This window comes from Oncorhynchus mykiss, chromosome 28 (genome assembly GCF_057628025.1).
Source record: "Oncorhynchus mykiss isolate SJ-2025 chromosome 28, ASM5762802v1, whole genome shotgun sequence".
Classification (NCBI taxonomy): Eukaryota; Metazoa; Chordata; class Actinopteri; order Salmoniformes; family Salmonidae; genus Oncorhynchus; species Oncorhynchus mykiss.
Genome location: NC_143049.1, coordinates 10152769 through 10173771, shown reverse-complemented (window position 1 = coordinate 10173771; position 21003 = coordinate 10152769). Strand labels below are relative to the sequence as shown.

The following is a 21003-nucleotide window of genomic DNA, read 5'->3' as shown; positions in this document are numbered from 1 at the left end:
CTTTAAAGACCCGTTTCCACCTCGGCCATTAATGCAGTCAGTAATTCTTGCGTGTGACTCATCGGCTCTTTATAAAGTAGGTCAGTAGGTTTTTTTGCTCAAAGTTCTAATAAGACTTGCAGAGTTCTAAAAGCCCCCGAGTTCTCATGTTCTGTATCATGCCAAAAATGGTGGAATAGATCATTCTACCCAAAACATGTCTTACTAGATGTCAATGGTTATCCTTTTCATTCTATTGTAGTAACTTGTCCTACATTGTATATATGCCTAAAATGATCCCATGTCTGTCTCAAGGCAGGTAGCCTTGTGGTTAAAGAATTGGGCCAGTAGCCGAAAGGTGAACAAATCTGTCGAAGTGCCCTTGACCAAGGCACTTAACCCTAAATGCTCCTGTATGTCGCTCTGGATAAGAGCGTCTGCTAAATGACTAAACTGTTAAAACATTTAAATGGAAGACATTGATTCTGGCCCTTAGCACGAGTCAGGATCAGCTTTGGCCAAGCCCTAAATATTTATGGGGTGAATTTCAATTCTGATTTATGGTCAGTGTTGGCAACAGCATGTTAGAAGGGACAACAGCAGACATAACTTCACATGAGTGATACCCGGCGTCTGCCGCTCCCCCTTTTAACAGCTTTCTTAACTCATCCTCCCCATCTGTCCATCTGCAACCCACCCAATCTGGCTGGCCCCTGTCATCAAGTACGTATGTGTGCTCGCAAATGTGTGTTTGTGTGCTGGAGCACATTTGTAGCTACTCCTTTGATTATTCTCCCAATTAAACTCTTAAACTCCCTTATTTTCTTTTAAAGAATACTGAAAATACTCCAATATTTGTCCTTCCACAGACCTCCTGAATCCTTTAACTACAGCCTCATCTTCTGTTCATTCCCTCCAACTGAAACACTCACTCACTCAGTAGTGTATGGACCAAGGTTGTTCTTCCTCAGACAATAACTTACTGCCATTCCCTTTATCCAATTCTAATGTGAGGATCTTTATGTGCGTGTTCCTTTGACCTCCTGCCTCTCTTTCAATGAAACAGCGCAGGGGTGGCGGGCGGGGCGGCGAGGCGAGGCGAGAAACAGTGACACAAAAGCTGATGAGTTTCAAAAGCTGCAAAAGGAGAGAAAGAGACAAGGAACGGAGGAGGTAGAATGAGGGAGGAGAGGGAGGAACCTTTTAAATCATCATTTTAAAGTAATTAGAAACCTGGCGGGGCCGGACCGGGACGGCCGCACAGATTGCCTGCTCCCGAACACAAAACCAGTAATGAAGTGGAAGGCAGAAGGGAGTGGCGGGGGACAGCTTTCTTTGGGTTAGCTATACTGGCCCTAAAGTTCCCCTCAGTCTGTGTGGGTGTAAAGAAAGCTGTATTCATGAGGTGTTAACCATTTTGTTTATCTGATCGCTGAATTTATTCAAAGTGTTGCCGCTATGAGTGACAGATGGCTGCGATGTGGTGGATCTGAGCAGAAGTTGACACATCGGTGAAGAAAAAAACTGGAGAAAAGGAGAGAAAAGAGAACCCAGTGGAGAGAAACAATGTTTAATCTGCTGCCCTGCCCCAGTATCTGTGCGTTAGCGATGTCGATAATGAGTAGGCCTATTAATATGTCTCGTACATTACGCCCAGGAAGCTCTGATTTAAACTCCCGTTACACAGCTCTGAGAGCGCTATAATGTCAAAATATGTTAATTACTCGCCAAATATGGAGTTTCGCCGAACAACTATATTCAGTTATTCCCGTTATGGCCGGTATGTATTTCCAAAAAAAAGATTAAATAAACATGTCAAAACAACCGAAAAGATGCCGATTCGGCACCTCCACTCATTAGCCCACTGCCACGCATAGGTCAGAAGTCTACAACAGCTCAATACATTCGGGGGCTGAAAAGGCCTTATGTTTTGGGTTGCTTGTAAATTGGTATTTAGACTTTTTTTTCTTTTTTTTTTGAAGTACATACTGGCGGTAATGGGAGTAAATGAAGACCGCTGATCAGCTAAACTCCATATTTGGTGAGTAACTAATGTATTTTGACATGATAACGCTTGCAGAGCTGTCAAATTGGAGTGAATCGGAGCTTCCTGTGCGTTAAAGAGACAGGTATTTGACAGCTCTGCAAGCGTTATAGATGTTGCAGCTCTGCATCTGTGTTGCCCATGCTATTTTGATGTTACCAATCTGGTGGTAATTAGAGGCTATCTGAGCTCACCGCTCTAACTGGTTCCCAGATCATATGCGCATAGGAAATGTGATTGGAAAATAGCTGTGGTGAACACTGATAATACATTTTTCAATCGAACACGTTGTGATTTTATAATTGGTTCCGACCTGCATGAAGTTTGGTCTGGAGTCGGTACATGATGTAGCCTAGGCCTAAAACGTTCCATGCTAGAGTTGTCCGTGATGAGATTTGAACTCGCAACTAATTTGAGTCTAGTCTAAGAGACCAGGTTGGCCATCCATGGAGGATCGTGTTCAAAATGTCCCTTTTGATTATTAAATCAAACACTTTAAACGCCTTCAACAAGGTGTCTGAGGCAGTCTCATTTCTATATTATTCTGTCATTCTGTGACCTGATTCCTCAATTCACACGACATCTGGAGCCTAAATACTGTCAATTAGAGAACATGACTCAATACTCTCTAAAATGCCCCTCAATTTAGCCTGGTTAAACCGACTGCTAACTGTTGAGCTTGATGATGTATTCACACATTTTATATCTATCAATGGTGGGGAGGTATAATTTAAAAACTGGGCCCTTTGAGTCTCCTCTCTCCATTGGTGAGGCGATAATTGGATAATTAGTGGTGAATTGCGTTATTAAATAATTAGTATATGTACGTGTGATGGCACGTGAGTTAAGCAAAGGTTAGCGGGGTTGAAGGGGGCTCGACTACCTGCCTAAACAGCTGAGGATCGATTATCTTGGACAGCCCTCTGTACCCCTCCTCTCCTAACCCTCTCTCACCCCTCCTTACCTCCTCTGCCTCCATTCCCTACCGCTTATCTGACGGACAATAGATCCTAAATCGCCTCGTTTCCATCTCAATGAGTTAAGCCCAACAAGAGGCGAGGATCAGGAGACCAACTCCACACCACAAATGTCGGGCGATCACTTGAGCAAATGGGACGTCAATGACAGGAAGAGAGGGAGGAAAGAAAGGGAAGGTGTGGGTCTCCTAAAATATATATTTTTTAAGAAAATGCTAATACGTCTCGTGAAGAATAGATGGGATTTGCGAGGCTCGCTCTAATTCTGCTATTGTTGAACTCGCGTGCAGACGGGCGAGATTGACACACCAATCACGTGAGGGAATGAGTTGTGTGCGAGTGTGTCAGAGCTGGAGTAGTGAAAGCACGCTCACACAATAGGCAGCTTCGGGTTGGCCGAATGTCTGGCCAGCAGTTTAAAGAGAATCAAAAGAGGTCTTAAGAGCAACCCCCCCCCCCCCCCTCTCTCTCTCATACATAATCCGTAATGCGAGACTCTACACAGTGTAATTTGCCTTTGATTGCTCTCTCTCTGTGAGAACACTGAGCTGTATTAGAATATGCAGACCCGTGTATTCGCAGCCTAATAGAGAATAAACAGAACAGTTCTCACCGCATAGAATAGAATAGCCTGCAGTGAACAGACTATATAGGCATAATACAGCTATAGAATCAGTCTATAGAATGTATTGAGTTACATTAGAATGGATTTCAAGAGGTATTAAACCGTTTTATTAAAGAATGTTTGGATTAAGGCTGTTTCCACAATCGCAGCCTATTTGATGTAGATTGTGGCAAACACTTTGCCCAAGTGTATTTTCTCACAGGCTGTTGCTTCTCTGGTAGGTCCCTACTATAGCCAACAGATCGTGTTCACAGGTATAACCTAGTTCATGGGTCTCAGAATATTTGACATTCTGCGACAGATGGGTCTTTAGAAGGTGCCAACTAATACTAGTTCCCTCTGGAAAGGCGAGTGTTCCCTAAGAGTTGTGTGTGTGTGTCTGTTTTACTTTCGGAAAGAAGAGAAAATCTCTTAAAGAGCCGTGACGAGGCCCAGGCCGTCTTCTAAATGTATTTTAATACCCCGTCCGATTCATCCACCATCTCCTGTTTAATGAAAGGAGTTGTGGCCGGGTCTGGCTGGGGCAGGCTCATTATGCTGCCGTTAGGTAAAGTGCTGTGAGAGCAGCGGAGCTTAGGGTCCCTACAGGCCGACTCACAGGCACAATACACCAGGCGCTGCCTCCAAAGAGAGGCCCTGCCATGCCATTATACTGCCTTTGCTAACGAGCGCTTCATACGCCTTTGATATAATATCACCATTGAAATCTGGATAAACCTCCCCGCGCTAACAGCCAAATCCCATTTGATACGGGTGTGTGTATGCGACTGTGTGTGACTGTGCTGGTGAGTGTGTTGTCTCTTCACCTGCGCAGCTCTGTTCTGGCAGACGAGGTTATGGAGGCGCGCGACGCGCTGACACGCATGTTAAAACGGCCCCGGCACACCGGATTTCATTAACGAATCCCCTCTCACATGACATCTCGTGAGCTGATCTGAGCTGAGTCGGAATTAGAAGAAAATCAATGTTTAAGTAGATAAAGTGGATATAGCCGTTTCTATTGAGTCAAATCGGATCTGATAACAGTTATTGGATTAAGCCACAGGGGGGGTAGTCAAAATATCTAGACGGGTCTTGGTGAATAGAGTTATAGAATTATGAATGACAATGAAATAGCCACATTGGAGAAGCATAGGGAACTGTTGCACTTTTTTTTTTGGTTTGTAGTCCAATATCTCATACATTTGTGAAGCATGGCTATAGGCCGACACAAGATTTGGACAGACCTTTCAAGTTTCTATTGTCACCTTCATTAGTATGGGTGGCAGGTAGCCTGTCGCTAAAGAGCGTTGGGCCAGTAACCAAAAGGTGGAAAGAAAATATTCGTTTTTTATGTCAAGGAGAACAAAAACACATGAGAAATAGAAGTAAGAAGAACATGAGATAGTAAAACCATATTTACAATGGGAAGGTATACTGGAGTGGTAGGGTTAGACAGAGTGCCTTCAGAAAGTATTCAGACCAGTTGACTTATTCCACATTATGTTACGTTACAGCCTTATTCTAAAATGGATTAAATCATTTAAAAAAATCTCAGCAATCTACACACAATACCCCATAATGACAAAGCAAAAACAGTTTTTTTTAGATTTTTGCTAAATAATTAAATAAATAAAACAGAAACATCACATTTACATAAGTATTCAGACCCTTTACTCAGTACTATGTTAAAGCACATTTGGCAGTGATTACAGCCTTGATTCTTCTTGGGTATGACGCTACAAGCTTGGCCCACCTGTATTTGGAAAGCTTTTCCCATTCCTCTCTGCAGATCCTCCCAAGCTCTGTCAGGTTGGATGGGGAGCATCGTTGCACAGCTATTTTCAGGTCTCTCCAGAGATGTTCGATAGGGTTTAGGTCCGGGCTCTGGCTGGGCAACTCAAGGACATTTCAGAGACTTGTCCCGAAGCCACTACTGCATTGTCTAGGCTGTGTGCTTAGGGTTGTTGTCCTGATGTTGTCCCGTTGGAAGGTGAACCTTCGCCCCAGTCTGGAGGTCCTGAGCTCTTTGGAGCAGGTTTTCATGAAGGATCTCTCTGTCCTTTGCTCCATTTATCTTTCCCTCGATCCTGACTAGTCTCCCAGTCCATGCCACTGACAAACATTCCCACAGCATGATGCTCCCACCACCATGCTTCACCGTAGGGATGGTGCCAGATTTACTCCAGAGGTGACGCTTGGCATTCAGGACAAAGAATTCAATCTTGGTTTCATCAGATCAGAGAATCTTGTTTCTCATGGTCTGAGAGTCTTTAGATGCCTTTTGCCAAACTCCAAGAGGGCTGTCATGTGCCTTTTACTGAAGAGTGGCTTCCGTATGGACACCATAAAGGCCTGATTGGTGATTGGCTGCAGAGATGGTTGTCATCCTGGAAGTTTCACCCATCTCCACAGAGGAACTAGAGCTCTGTCAGAGTGACCATCAAGTTCTTGGTCACTTTCCTGGCCAAGGCCCTTCTCTCCCGATTGCTCAGTTTGGCCGGGCGGCCAGCTCTAGAAATAGTCTTGGTGGTTCCAAACTTCTTCCATTGAGGAATGATGGAGGCCACTGTGTTCTTGTGGACCTTCAATGCTGCAGACATTTTATCGTACCCTTCCCCAGATCTGTGCCTCAACACAATGCCGTCTCGGAGCTCTATGGACAATTCCTCCGACCTCATTGCTTGTTTTTTGCGCTGACATGCACTGTCAACTGTGGGACCTTATATAGACAGGTGTGTGCCTTTCCAAATCATGTCCAAGCAATTGAATTTACTACAGGTGGACTAGAATCAAGTTGTAGAAACATCGCAAGGATGATTAATGGAAACAGGATCCACCTGAACTCAACTTCGAGTCTCATAACAAAGGGTTTGAATGCTTATAAATAAGGTATTTCTGTTTTCTATTTCTAATAAATTCGCTAGAATTCCTAACGACTTGTTTTCGCTTTGTCATTATGGGGCTAAAGTTAGCTAAAGTTAGACACCTAGCTAAAGTTAGACATCTAGCTGAAGTTAGACACCTAGCTAAAGTTAGCCACAGAAAAAAATCTGAATTCGTAACATATAATACGTTTAGCAAATTCATAGCATATTGCACATTTGCAAATTGTAACCATATCGTACGTTTGGCAAATTCGTAACATATCATAATAATTGTAATACGTAACATATCATCCTTAATGGATGATGGACAACCACAAATTAATACATACCATCCGAAACGTAACATATCATATTAAATGGAGGGGTTTGGGTTTAGGTACAGAATAATACAAAATACTCTGGGAGCAGGTTGAACATATCAATCTTCTGGTGAAGAACCTGATATGACCCTGTGGATAATGCATCAATAGTCTAATGATCCAGTAAATTGTAGGCTGCCTGGCATACAGCAGAGAACAATAAAAGTCCCTATGCATTGTCCATAATGACCCATATTTGTCTTTATATGCGACTGTAGCTATACTGTCTGTTACCCGAGTGCTTTGTCCTCTAGCTCAGGGGCACTGCGCATCACAGCGCCCCGCGTGTGTTTGTGCGCAGACTCATTAAACAGACCAACAAGACGTAAATAATCAACGGAAACAAAACATTACAATCAAGCCTTGCCTTTAGACCACATATCTGTGCCAAGTTTATCCGCACAGTCCAGGAATCTCTAAGCAGGCTTAGAGGTCTTTTAGAAGTCCCCTTTTCGTTTTCAACGCGCGGATTGGTTACAGTGCAGCTCATTTGCATGCACCGCGGTATAAACCCTCCCGCCACTGCAGCCCTCTCGCGCTGAGAGAGCACACCTCGGAGCGAGCACCGCGGAGAGAGTTAGAGCTTTATTACCTCGTCGTCCTAAAACGAACACTGTCGTACCCAACGAGACTTGGAAAGTGCTTTTGTTTGAATAAATAGTTGAGCCAAGCTCCAGACAGTTTTTAGTGGATTTTTGTTGTGTTATTTAAATTGGCAGGATGGGTATGAGAGGGTGGAATTGGTGGGTGCTGGTGTGCACCTCACTGGCTGTCCTGCCCGCTCTCACGGAGGGAAAGACGGTGAAGTATGAGACATTTGAGGAGGACGCCCCGACGACTGTCATCGGAAACTTGGCCAAGGACATTTCAATCAGCCCCTCCTCGGGCTCCAAGACAAATTTCAGGATGATGAAGCAGTTCAACTCGTCTTTTATCCGTTTGAGGGAGAGCGACGGCCAGCTGACTATCGGAGAGAGAATTGACAGAGAGAGAATTTGCAAACACACCCTTCACTGCCTCATCGCATTTGATGTGGTCAGCTTCTCCAAAGAGCAGTTCAAACTCATCCACGTCGAGGTGGAGGTCAAGGACATCAACGACAATTCCCCCGAGTTCCCCCGGAAAGAGTCGAGTCTGGAGATCTCCGAAAACACAGCTGTGGGCACGCGGATCCCGTTAGACTTCGCTGTGGATGAGGACGTGGGTTTGAATTACATCCAGAGCTACCAGATATCCGTTAACAGTCACTTCACCATAGATGTGCTCAGCAGAGCCGACGGGGTTAAATATGCGGAGCTTGTGCTCATGAAGGAGCTGGACCGTGAGACACAGGCTTCCTATGCGCTCGAGCTGGTTGCTATGGATGGTGGCAACCCGTCCCGCACTGGAACGACTCGCATCAACGTCAAGGTGAAAGACTACAATGACAACAGCCCGGTGTTCGACAGGAACAATTTCTCAGTCGACCTCCCTGAGGACGCACCGGTAGGGTTTCTCTTACTGGACCTGAACGCAGAAGACCCGGATGAGGGGCTGAATGGGGAGGTGGTGTATGGGTTTGGTAACCAGGTGCCATCAGAGATTCGACAACTTTTCAGAGTGGACCGCAAAACGGGACGCCTCACCCTTGAGAGCCCCATTGACTTTGAAAGCAAAAAAACGTACGAATTCGACGTCCAGGCGACTGACCTGGGTCCAAACCCGAGCCCGGCTATCTGTAAGATAGTGGTGCAGGTGCAGGACGTTAACGACAACGCGCCAGAGATCTCCATCACGCCTATGACCTCCATCACCGCGGGAATCGCCTATATCACGGAGTCTGCGGCACGCGAGAGTTTTGTTGCTCTAGTCAGCACCTCGGACAGGGACTCTGGTGCTAACGGACAGGTGCACTGCACGCTCTACGGCCATGACCACTTCAGGTTGCAGCAGGCGTACGAGGACAGCTTCATGATCGTGAGCACAAGCCCGTTGGACCGGGAACAAATCCCTGAGTATAATCTAACAGTGGTGGCAGAGGACTTGGGTTCCCCACCATTCCGGACCATCACCCAGTACACCATCCGGTTAATGGACGAGAATGACAATGCCCCTGTGTTCAGTAAGCCAGTGTATGAAGTGGCTGTGGTGGAGAATAACGCACCGGGTGCTTACATCACCACGGTGGTCGCCAGGGACATGGACTTGGGCCACAACAGTAAGGTGAGCTACAAGCTCGCTGACGCCTATGTCATGGGCTCTCCAGTGTCTGCTTTTGTCTCACTGGACCCCGCGAGTGGCTCCCTTTATGCACTCAGGAGCTTCAACTATGAAGTCATGAAACAGCTCGAGCTCCGCATCACAGCCAGCGACGGTGGGTCCCCGCCCCTCACCGGAATCACGACCGTTAACATTAGGATAGTGGACCAAAACGACAACGCACCTGTCATCAACCAGCCCGTGCTCAATAATGGGTCCGCGGAGGTTCTGCTGCCCCGGGATGCGCCCTCAGGCTACGTCATCACCCGGGTGGAGGCGCAAGATGCTGATGAGGGCTTGAATGCAGAGCTGTCCTACAGACTTGCCTTTGGAGAAGCATCCGTGTTCTCCGTTAACAAAGCCACCGGAGAGGTCTACCTCAACCGCGTGCTCAGTCACGGCGTGGACGAGACCCTGCGCGTGACCGTCACGGTGAGTGACAATGGGAGACCTGCGCTCACCACCGCCGCCACGCTTCACTTCCTCATCATTGCGGGCGCCCCTCCGAGCGACAGGACCGTGTACCGGGCAGGCAGCAGGGAGGCAGGGGAGCACACACAGTGGGACCTGTCAGTGGTGATTATCATCGTCCTCGCGGGGAGCTGCACGCTCCTGCTGTTAGCCATCATCCTCATCGCCACCACCTGCAACCGGCGGAAACGGGACAAGACTGGAGATGACACCGACTCGTACGGGGAGAAGGAGACTCTGGAAAGAGGCAAAAACAACGGCGACAACCCTCTGCTGCCGCTCCACGGAGTCGTGGGAGGGTTTGAAGCCCACACTTTCTCGAGCCAGCCTGGTTTTGCCGGGGAACACACTGGTAGCAGTGACCTGTGCTCCGCCTCAGAAGATGGGAGCGAGGCCCCGTGTGTCTACGAACCGGACAGCAAACCCAAGGTGAGATTATGTTCCCTCTCCCCCTTCCTCTCACTCTCTTCCTCTGCATGTGCCCTCAGCCTCATACAGTGCTCTTGTAATGTGTTACTGTCCATGGTGCTGAACTGTGCTGTTTCTCTTTCCCGCAGGGCTACTCCACTCTGCCCGGCTACGGAAACGGCTACAATAACGGTAAAGAAGTGGTCAGACCAATCACCATCTGGAAGGGCAACTCCTACACTACCATCTCCGCAAGAGACCCCGCATTCAGCGGGAAGGACAGCGGGAAAGGCGACAGTGACTTTAACGACAGCGATAGTGACATCAGTGGCACCGACCTGAAGAAGGAGGGAGCACCGGTACCCCCCATGGGTGGCCAGAGTGGTAAGAGATACTGCTGATACTTATATTTCTGTACCATAACCATTACAGTCATTCAAAGGAAGTCAATATGTACGGGGTTTTGCGCTTCTGTTTGGTCGCACAAGGAGACTAACCTCTCTCTCTCTCTCTCTCTCTCTCTCTCTCTCACACACTCACACACTCTCTCTCTCTCTCTCTCTCTCTCTCTCTCTCTCTCAGGTCTATGGGCGTGTACCAGCGAGTGTAAGGTTCTGGGTCATTCTGACCGCTGCTGGAGCCCTTCCACTGTCCACGCTAACACCGGTCCCTCGCCCGTCCCCACCCCCACCGGCCAGACTCTCTCCTCCTTCAACAGTCTCTCCAAGACGGCCTCGCTGCCCCGAGACTCGCTCCGGCGGGACAATTATTACCAGGCTCACATCCCCAAAACAACCGGCCTGCAGAGTGTGTATGAGAAGGTTCTGCATAGAGAATATGACTATGTCCTGGTCACTCCTCCCATACCCATGAGAGTTCAGGAGATTAGTGAAATCACTAGCCCAGTCTACGGTCCGACCACAACACGGTGTCCCAGCAATGAAGTCTAGAGAAGAACCTACATAACAGCATTCAAAAATGTGTTTCATTTCGTTTATAAAACCATGACAATGAGAATTACATGTTGCTTACAAATGTAGGAGATTATTTGTCATGCAAATTAGTTTGTATATCCTAAAGAATATTTGTGTATTTTGAATTTTTAAGTGTTTCAATGTAAAAGTCACATTTGGACTCTATCCAATCACTGTTAAGACTTTGTTGGACATATACTGTGTAACTTATGCAAGGATTTGTACATAAAGAGAGTTTATTTTTTTTATAAAAAATCATAATTAAACACCGACGATGTGTACATATGAATTGTAATTATACTGATTCTAAGGCATGCCTACTATTCAAATGGCCCAGAAACCACGGTTTGATGCCGGAGACCCAATGTATCAAGTTGATAACTATGTATGAATTTATTTAAATGCAATGATGTAATAATTGTTTCGATTTTCTATCACAATATTCGAAAGAAAATAAACGTTGAAATACCGTTTTGAAACCTTAATCTTGTCCCTGACTTATTTATGTTCACTCACTCCTACATCAACCTATTTTAAGACATGCTACTCTTAGTCCTGGAGGGATAAGGGAGCTCAATGAAAAGTGCTTCTATGTTATTAAACAGAGGCATATTAATCAAGGCACTTAGCCCCCTTTGACAATTAAATAATAGCCCTAATACTGCTGTACAATTGGAGCCGAGAGGTGTCGCTATTGAAAAAACCGTGCGCTCTGACAGGACAGTGGAGGAGTGAAGGGGGACATTTCACCTACAACCGTCTCGTCTACATTTGATTGATAATTTAGTTTGACTATTGGCAACAAAACGATATTGCGGTCTAATCATTCTCGCCAGAGGCTAGCAGTCGGAGCCAATCAAACTCATCAATAAGATTAACATACTCATCCGTGTATATTATAATCTCCAGGGGTTTCTGCATGTCTAAAGAGTCTAATGCAGTCTGTAAACAGACCTCCTCAAGGCACAGAATAAAAAACAGTTGCGCACAGCACTCAATTAAAACGCACACGCCCAATGGGCGCCTATGCGTAAAAGCACGCCTGATACGTTTGGATAGAGAACTATAGTCGATTGACTATTGCCTTTAACCACAGGATGTAATTAATGTGTTTGGTAATAAAGCATGTAATGATAACTCAATCAGCGCACATACAGCTGGGAACTAGATATCCCACGTCTCCTTTGAGATAAGCATTTTGGATGGATATTTGTTCCCATGGGGCCTTCACTGAGTGGCCCATACTGTATCGTTAGCTCGAGATAGGATGCCACACATTCCACAGGATCCACCTCGGACCTTCGGCCCGTTAGAACTGAGGGAGGGAGAGAGGGAGAGAGGGAGGGAGAGAGAGAGAGAGAGAGAGAGAGAGAGAGAGAGAGAGACTACTACAAGAGCAGCTCAGATCCCCTCTGACTGAGCGTATTGTATGTTCCAGGGTGATTTTAAGGAAAGGCTTCCTTACAGCCTCTGCATCAGCTGTGCACGTTTACATCATTTGTGTTCCACCTACGGAACAATCCGCGTTCCCGTTTGAATAGGACTCCCAAAGAAATGTTGGAGAAATACATTAATATAACCCAGACGTTTTCCACTGCGCATCATATATGCCTGTCAAATGTAAATACACACATTTTGACAAAGGGCTTTCTTAGGTTGTGTAGGCCCACGCTGTCTGGACGCGTTTTGCACAGAAGGTAGCGCACTTGCCCTGTTGTTGGTTCAAGATCCGAACAGCCTGTTCTCTCTCAGTCTTCCAAAGCCGTAACATCGTTCTACTCTGCATTCCTTGATGGACCCCTGTCCCGAGGCAGGGCGCCAAGCCAACATAATGACAATTTTAAAAGATTCCCGGTGTGGCACGCCGCACGCGCATACTTTCCACCGGGTTTTGGGGGGATTTATTTCTCCAGGCAGGTAATATAACAATCATCGCGCATGAATAGGCAGTTTGGTTAGCCCTGCCCTGTCCCAGAGAGAGAGAGAGAGAGAGAGAGAGAGCACGAGAGAGAGAGAGAGAGAGAGAGAGAGAGGGAGAGGGAGAGCGAGAGAGCGAACAAGAGAGCGAGAGAGACAGAGAGAGAGGATTAGTGGACACCTTTGCTCAGGCTCTCAGACCCACTCGCAGCCATGGCCGAGAGTTCAGATAAAGTGCCCATCGCTTTAGCGGGACCCGAGGACCTGCAACAGTTTATGCCACCTGTAAGTAGACTATCATATATCGTTGCTTGAGTTTCTAAATGATATACCTGTGCCAGATAGCCTAGGCTAGGGTCAGGAACTTTATGTGGCTAATCTTTATGTAGGTGTTGATGTTGAGTTGGACTTTATGAAGGGAACGCATTATAAATGATTTATAAACCTTTTTTACAAACAATTTTCAATTTGCGAACCCAGTATAGGTGGCATTCATGTAAATGATTGATGTGTTCATCTCAGGCATACACTGCGGTGCCAGTTAAACCGGTGGCCACCGGCCGCCTGCTGAAGTCCGGGATTGTGGTTTTGATCGCCGGGGCAATACTGCTGCTGTTCGGGGCTATCGGAGCTTTTTACTTCTGGAATATTAACAACAAACATGTAAGAGTTTTAACATGAATCCTTCTGTAATAATGGACTACAGCGAATTCAAGAGGCATTGGGCCTTGAACCAGCGACTCTAGTCTCTGGCAGGCCTAATGTTAAAAGCTGATAAATCATATCATTGTGTTGAGCTATGCCATTTAGGTGTTGGAGCGCTTGGTAGAAGTCAAGAGTGTATAATGAATGGAAGCCTTGTGTTTCTGAGACTTGGGAGGGGGGAGGGGAGGGGAGGGGGGGGGGGGGGCTCATAGGGTCCTGCTGATGTCCCGGGGACGAGAGGTGTAATCGAGGTAAGCCTAGGCTACTGTCAAATAATAAAACAATTATGTATATGATTTGAATGCATTTGGTAGCTATAGGCCTGCATGAGTTTAAATGCATTGCCTGAATGAGAATAGGAAAATCATTTGGTTGTTTTTGTCGCTGCTTCTAGGATGGAGATGGAGGTGTCGACAAAGCCCACCCATTACGAAGAAGGAGAAGAAAACACTCCTGCCCCCGAGCCAGATAGAGAATCTACCCCCCCCCCCCACACACACACACACCAAACTCCTTCTTACGGGTGTTATAACATTCCCTGTGTGTGTGTGTGTGTGTGTGTGTGTGTGTGTGTGTGTGGCAGATCTACAACGTCCACTACAGCATGAGTATTAATGGTAAGGTGGAGGAGGGCTCTATGGAGATTGATGCTACCAACAACATGGAGAGGTTCCGTACTGGGAGTGGAAAGGAGGAGGCAGTGGAGGTCCACGACTTCCAGATTGTACGTTTGAAACAACAACAGAAATAATTCCAATTGGTACATTGAAGGCTAAATCCATTTTGTAACATGTCAGATGCACGTTGTTATTTTCTTTACAAGCAACTTCCTCTCCACCCCAGGGTATAACTGGTATCCGTTTTGCTGGAGGAGAGAAGTGTTACATTAAGACCCAGGTCAAAGCTCATCTGCCTGACGTGGAAACACTCAACAAAGACTCTCTTCTATTCGACCTGGTAGGAATGACCTGCTCTCCTGCTCTCTCTCTCGTCTTTCTGGCTGTGTGTATTTCTGGGTTACCTACTACCACGACACACCTATCTCTACTGTCAGACACAGTTAACATTGTGGTGTGTTGTGGGGGGTTGGGGTAGATATAGAGACTGAGTTCATTTAAGAGATTACAGGAGAGATGTATGATGAACTGAGTGGTTTACTGGCTGGGTTGTGTGGTTGTGTGTGTGTGTGTGTCTGTGGTTAGTTGGCTTGGATGTGTTTAGCCCGAGGGTAAGGGCTTGTACATGTAAAGGAAGAGATTGTAGCAGATTGGTATCCAGCCCCAAACATGAGCTCTCTCTCGCTCTGATCTGGAGGATCTCTTCTGCCACAAACTATCCCCAAACAAGGCCTGTGATCTGGACTCACCTGACGTACATAACTCCCCCACCCCCCATACCGCAAGTTGTGTGTGATAACCCTAACTGTCATGTTGTCCATTTCTCTCAAAGTGAAGTCAGTTAAGAAGTATTTGATGGGAAGGTGAGCCGAGAGGACACCCACACACCCACCCGCCAGTAAACACACATACACACGCGCGTGCCTCTCAGAGAGAGGGATTGCTTTCACTCGTGAGTCATGTTTTCACAGTCTCTCTCTGGCCAAACTGAAATGAGGCGGGTTGGATCAACACACTGATCTTAACAACATCTGAACAAGCCTGTCAAGCTGTCACAGTGCTGCAAGATGTCTGTGTTTCTGTCTGCGCGTTTGTGAATGCGTGTAAGCTGTCCCACTGCCCAAATGAGGCTTTCTGATTATTTAAATCAGTTAGCGCTGTGTATGCTCCATGCACACATCATTAAACATCACGCAGGCCATCGCAGGCCATCGCACACACACACACACACACACACACACACACACGCCTCTCTGCCTCGTCAACAGCCGTTTATTTATTCCACTGTGTGTGCTAGGCAGTGTATGTTTGTGTGCATGTTGGGCTCAGTGAGATGTGGTTATAATAGTAGCTGCAGGCTGGTCTTCCAACAATATCTCAGTATTTAAATTTCGTCCAGGTGGCATAAATGTTTATGGGTAAAGTGAAAGTACAATACATGACCAAAAGTACTTGGACACCTGCTTGTCGAACATCTCATTCCAAAATCAAGGGCATTAATATGGAGTTTGTCCCCCCTTTGCTGCTATTACAGCCCCCACTCTTTTGGGAAGGCTTTCATTTCATGAAGCTCCCGACGAACAGTTCTTGTGCTGACATTGCTTCCAGAGGCAGTTTGGAACTCGGTAGTAAGTGTTGCAACTGAGGACAGGCAATTTTTACGTGCTATGCGCTTCAGCACTCGGTGGTCCCGTTCTGTGAGCTTGGGTGGTCTACCACTTTGCGGCTGAACCGTTGTTTCTCCTAGACGTTTTCACTTCACAATAACAGCACTTACAGTTAACCAAAATTTGACAAACTGACTTGTTGGAAAGGTGCCAGGTTGAGTGGCACTGAGCTCTTCAGTAAGGCCATTCTACTGCCAATGTTCGTCTATGGAGATTGCATGGCTGTGTGATCGATTTTATACACCTGTCAGCAATGGGTGTGGCTGAAATAGCAGAATCCACAAATTTGAAGGGGTGTCCACATACTTTTGTATATATAATGTAAGTAAGGATTAAGGTTGGTACCATAAAAACCTTGACGGTTAAGTTTAGGCAATAACTCTGACTGGTTAAGGTAAGGGTTAAGGTTTGTGACAGGGTGAAAACAGAAACCATTTTAAACGATTGCCTAGCACTGGGATTGAACCCGAGATCCTCGCCTGGCAAGCCGCTCGAGAGTAATATGTGCTCACGTTGCCCCTATTGGACGGTAATTGAAGGCATCTCCCAACGTCCTCGGGACGTGGACAAACGTTGAATACGGAAGTCTATCGGGTGTGATCTTGCTGGGTTATCGGTTGTGATTTAGTGATGGGAAATATGGGCACGATAAACTCTTATCAGTGTCAACACACAAACACAGACAAACACAGACAAACACAGACAGACAGAGAGAATGGGTTAGGTAAACTCATCAGTCCTGCACTGGAGAACGCTTGCTGTTGTTTGCACCCCAAGCTAATAATTTAAAATGAAAAATAAAAGTGTGTACATGTAGGTTAGATGATAGCATTCCCCTAACTATCTATTACCTGTTGAGTAACCAGTAACATGTATATTACTCTAGTAATACAATAATATTATTCATGTTAGCAGTGTGTGTGTGTGTGCGTGTGTGTGTGTTTGATCTACACATCAGCAGGGAGACTTTATAAAATGTAGGCCATCCTGCTTTTCCGTTCAGCTTGTTGACTTGATGTGAATGATTCTTGACGTTGTTGAAGCGCCTAAACGCTGGAGAGAATCTGAGGGCTTCTCATAGACAGGAGAGCTCCTGTGTCTTCGGCTGAATCTACCCTTGGGAATGAGTAAAGTACGTTTCTAACCCAGATCCAATCTGTCTGTCTAATGAACACCAGGTCAGGAACTATATATTTACAAGAAGGCTTGAGGGATATCCCTTTTGCGCTATGCATTAAGAAAACACGCAAAGGGTTAAAACAGACAATGAGGAACGAGACAGGAAACCACATCAAAAAACAAACAAGGGGGTCGAAAGGAGTCGCAAGAATATTGCAATTATACAGGAAAATGATACAGGAAAATCAGTCAGACAGTGTAAGCCCAGGGACATTCCTTATAAGCTTGTCTGTCTGTCTGTCTGTCAACACGGTAGAGCCCAGAGCTACGTTTTTTTGTTTCTTTTTGTTTTTATTGTCACATCCACTGGTGCAGTGAAATGGGTTGTTTTAATTGTCACATCCACTGGTGCAGTGAAATGGGTTGTTTTAATTGTCACATCCACTGGTGCAGTGAAATGGGTTGTTTTTATTGTCACATCCACTGGTGCAGTGAAATGGGTTGTTTTAATTGTCACATCCACTGGTGCAGTGAAATGGGTTGTTTTTATTGTCACATCCACTGGTGCAGTGAAATGGGTTGTTTTAATTGTCACATCCACTGGTGCAGTGAAATGGGTTGTTTTAATTGTCACATCCACTGGTGCAGTGAAATGGGTTGTTTTAATTGGGCTCGATTCAATCTGTAGCGCTGAAGATCTGCACGGTCTAAATTTAAACGCAAAGGTTCCAAGCGTTCGCGGAGACTGCGTTCACGCCACGGTAAACTGCATATGTCGGCTCAAATGGGAATGACCTTTAAACTTCAATCACGCCGCAGCGCAGATTTTCAACGCTGTAGATTGAATATAGGCCTTATAGGATACACATTTTAATCTTCATCCTGTAATTACATTAATCCACCCCCCCCCCTCTCTCTCCAGGAGGATGAGGTGATGCCTGCTAAGTTTGAGGAGGACTCTCTGATCTGGGTGGCGGCTGACATGCCCCTCTCTGACCCCACCTTCCTCAGCTCCAAGATCCGCGATTTGTGTGGAGACCTGCCAATCTTCTGGCTCCGCCCTACCTACCCCAACGGTACCCAATTAGCACCTTTATATTCTCAGACACAAGTCCTTATATGGGAGTAGTAAAGTGTGTATTTGAAGGACAACAATAAGTTGTGAAAGCGACTGGTCATCTCCAAACAATGCACATAGCAACATGATGCACTGGAAATAAGCAAAACATTACAATTAGTGTTTTCTTTTCACAATTAGTGTATAAAACATTAAAAACACCTTTCTAATATTGAGTTGCATACCCCCCCCCCCCCCCTCTTTCCCTCAGAACAGCCTCAATTTGTCAGGGAATGAACTCTACAAGGTGCTGAAAGCGTTCCACGGGGATGCTGGTCCATGTTAATTCCAATGCTTCCCACAGTTGTGTCAAGTTGGCTCGATGTCCTTTGGGTGGTGGACCATTCTTGATACACACAGGAAACTGTTGAGCGTGAAAACACAGCAGCGTTGCAGTTCTTGACACAAACTGGTGCGCCTCGCACCTACTACCAAACCCTGTTCAAAAGGCACTTCAATCTTTTGTCTTGCCCGTTCACCCTCTGAATGGCACACATACACAATCCATGTCTCAATTGTCTCCAGGCTTAAAAATCCTTCTTTAACCTGTTTCCCCCCCTTTGTCTACACTGATTGAAGTGGATTTAACAAGTGACACCAATAAGGGATCACCTGGATTCACCTGGTCAGTCTGTCATGGAAAGAGATGGTGTTCTTAATGTTTTGTACACTCAGTGTAGGTGTGGTGCTTCCAAAGGGGGCTCCAATAACACCCCGATGTCAACATATGTTGTGTTGGCCTAGATGGCATATTGACAGTCTCTGTGCTCTCCCCAGGTGGGCAGAGGAAGAGGAGGGCAGCCCCTCGGCAGCGCCGCCAGGCACCGGGGGCAGAGGAGGAAGTGGACCCGGAAGCAGAATTTAACCCTGAGAACCCCTATCATGTGAGTGCCTTCGCCCACTCAATCAGCGTGCTGTGTAACTTCAAACTCCAGCAGCACAGCTCGAATGTTTGGCCTTCATAGACCGTGTTTGCTGTGTCACCACAGGCCTGTTCTAACAACCAGACTGCACATCCTCTTAGAGACACAGTATAATGTTACGCGCTCACGCCCATGTCAACAGCTGAGCGTCTGACAACGGGTCAAATGGTTCCTGTCCCTTCTCTCTCCCAGCATGCACAGCTGTGTGAGCAGGAACAGATGCTGGGTTCACGGCATCACCCTGAGCGGCCACGCTTGTCACCCCAACTGTGTGTGGGTGTGTGTGTGCACGCCTGTCCCTCAGAGCATGTGTGTGTGTGTGTGTGTGAGAGAGAGATCGCTGTCACCCTGAGTCTGTTTGCGCCTCAGACTCCTTTAGAATACCAATCTAAAGTTCCATTGAGGCTCTGTGTGAATAGCTCCACTATGAATCTCCCCACGCCCTGTACCCCCTCCATGTGTAGGCCTCTAGACTACCCCTAATCCCGACTGCTCCTCCCCCAGACATCCCCAGACCACCACAGACATAGAACAGACATAGAACTCAGTGTTTGCATTTCAGATAAACCATTAAATAAGAAATGATATTTCTTAGTTCTTCAGAGATGCATTTCTACATAGACATGTCTACAGATGCTGCTACTACCAGTATTTAACACGACTTCTCCCCTCTCACTCAACCTGTAGCGTGGTCTGGAGGGCGAGGAGGGCACAATGACCTTTGACCCCATGCTGGACCACCAGGGCGTGTGCTGTACGGAGTGCCGGAGGAGCCACACCCAGTGCCAGAGGATCTGTGAGCCCCTGGGGGGGTTCCAACCCTGGCCCTACCACTACCGCGGGTGCAGGGTGGCCTGCAGAGTCATCATGCCCTGCCGCTGGTGGGTGGGTCGCATCCTGGGCATCCTCTAAACACCCCCTGCCTAGACCTGGAGTGGTAGAATCCAGAGAAAGACGGGTGGTGGAGAGAGAGAGAGAGAAAGAGGAAAGAAAAACAGAGAGTAGTGGGGGGGGGGGGGGAGATAGGTCAACCAAATTGAGTACTTAGCTTGGCTAGGTATAGTGCAGTTCACTTAAGATTTGGGCAAGGGAGGAAGAGCGAGATAAAGATTATTATTATTTTTTTTAAAGGGGAGTGAGCAAACAATCAATCAAGGATATTCAGTTTTCAACCATAACAGAGAAATATGTATGCTACAATAACATAAGTTGTATATCATTATTCATACCATACTCTTTAAGAGTACTACATACCCTGTGGTGACATCAACCTGTCTGATCTTGTCACCTGAAACCAAATATTAAAATAATTTACATATTTTCTGTCAATAGTTTTATCTTATTAGTGATTGACACGACAGTTAGTGATGTGTAAACTTACCTTTCAGTTTTTCCTTTGCCTTTTTGATGGAAACAAATGTCAGAAATAACAAGTCTTCTGTAGGCAGAAGTTAAAGTATACGAGTTGGGACGAGACTGTCAGCTGTGTGTGTCTGTAGCTATTCATCATGCTAGTGAGAAGTGTTTCTGTCCTCCAGACCGTTGTTATTCATTTCCCCAACAGTTTCTCCAGAAGTAGAGACTACCAACATCTACTGTACACCATCTGGCATTCTCCATCAGCATTAAATAACTATTTCAAAGTGCCAATTCAATGAATAAAATGTTATTTTAAGTAACCATATAAAACGCATCATTTTTCCATCACTCGATCATATTAAACACATTAGTTCAGTAATGTGCTGACCCGAACAGAGAAGACAATTCATACTGTACAAAGCAAATTAGCCTACTGTATAATATGGTTCAACAACAGAGATCAATGATACTATACATACAGTTCGCATGCAGGCACACTTCCGCAAGCAGCCTTATGTACACGCAAACACACTGGAGTTTATACCCAACGCAGTAGTTGATCAATAAGGTTAAAAAACTGGAGCGCAGCAGAGTTTGAAAGGTCTGGGCGACTATGATGAGACTAAAAGACTATGCA

General features: G+C 46.1%; 2 protein-coding genes across 2 annotated transcripts; both read left to right on the top strand.

The window, feature by feature from the left end:
- Positions 1–7369: 7369 nt before the first annotated feature.
- Positions 7370–11427, top strand: LOC110508463 (protocadherin-8-like). The gene is made up of 3 exons (XM_021588994.3): positions 7370–9989; positions 10118–10352; positions 10551–11427. Exons 1-3 carry the CDS (start codon positions 7572–7574, stop codon positions 10916–10918), a joined length of 3021 nt encoding a protein of 1006 aa, XP_021444669.3. The 5' UTR covers positions 7370–7571; the 3' UTR covers positions 10919–11427.
- Positions 11428–12787: 1360 nt separating this feature from the next.
- LOC110508462 (leukocyte cell-derived chemotaxin 1) lies at positions 12788–20696 on the top strand. The gene is made up of 7 exons (XM_036966816.2): positions 12788–13144; positions 13382–13522; positions 14148–14288; positions 14408–14521; positions 17890–18043; positions 18862–18968; positions 19695–20696. Exons 1-7 carry the CDS (start codon positions 13073–13075, stop codon positions 19917–19919), a joined length of 954 nt encoding a protein of 317 aa, XP_036822711.2. The 5' UTR covers positions 12788–13072; the 3' UTR covers positions 19920–20696.
- Positions 20697–21003: the final 307 nt, after the last annotated feature.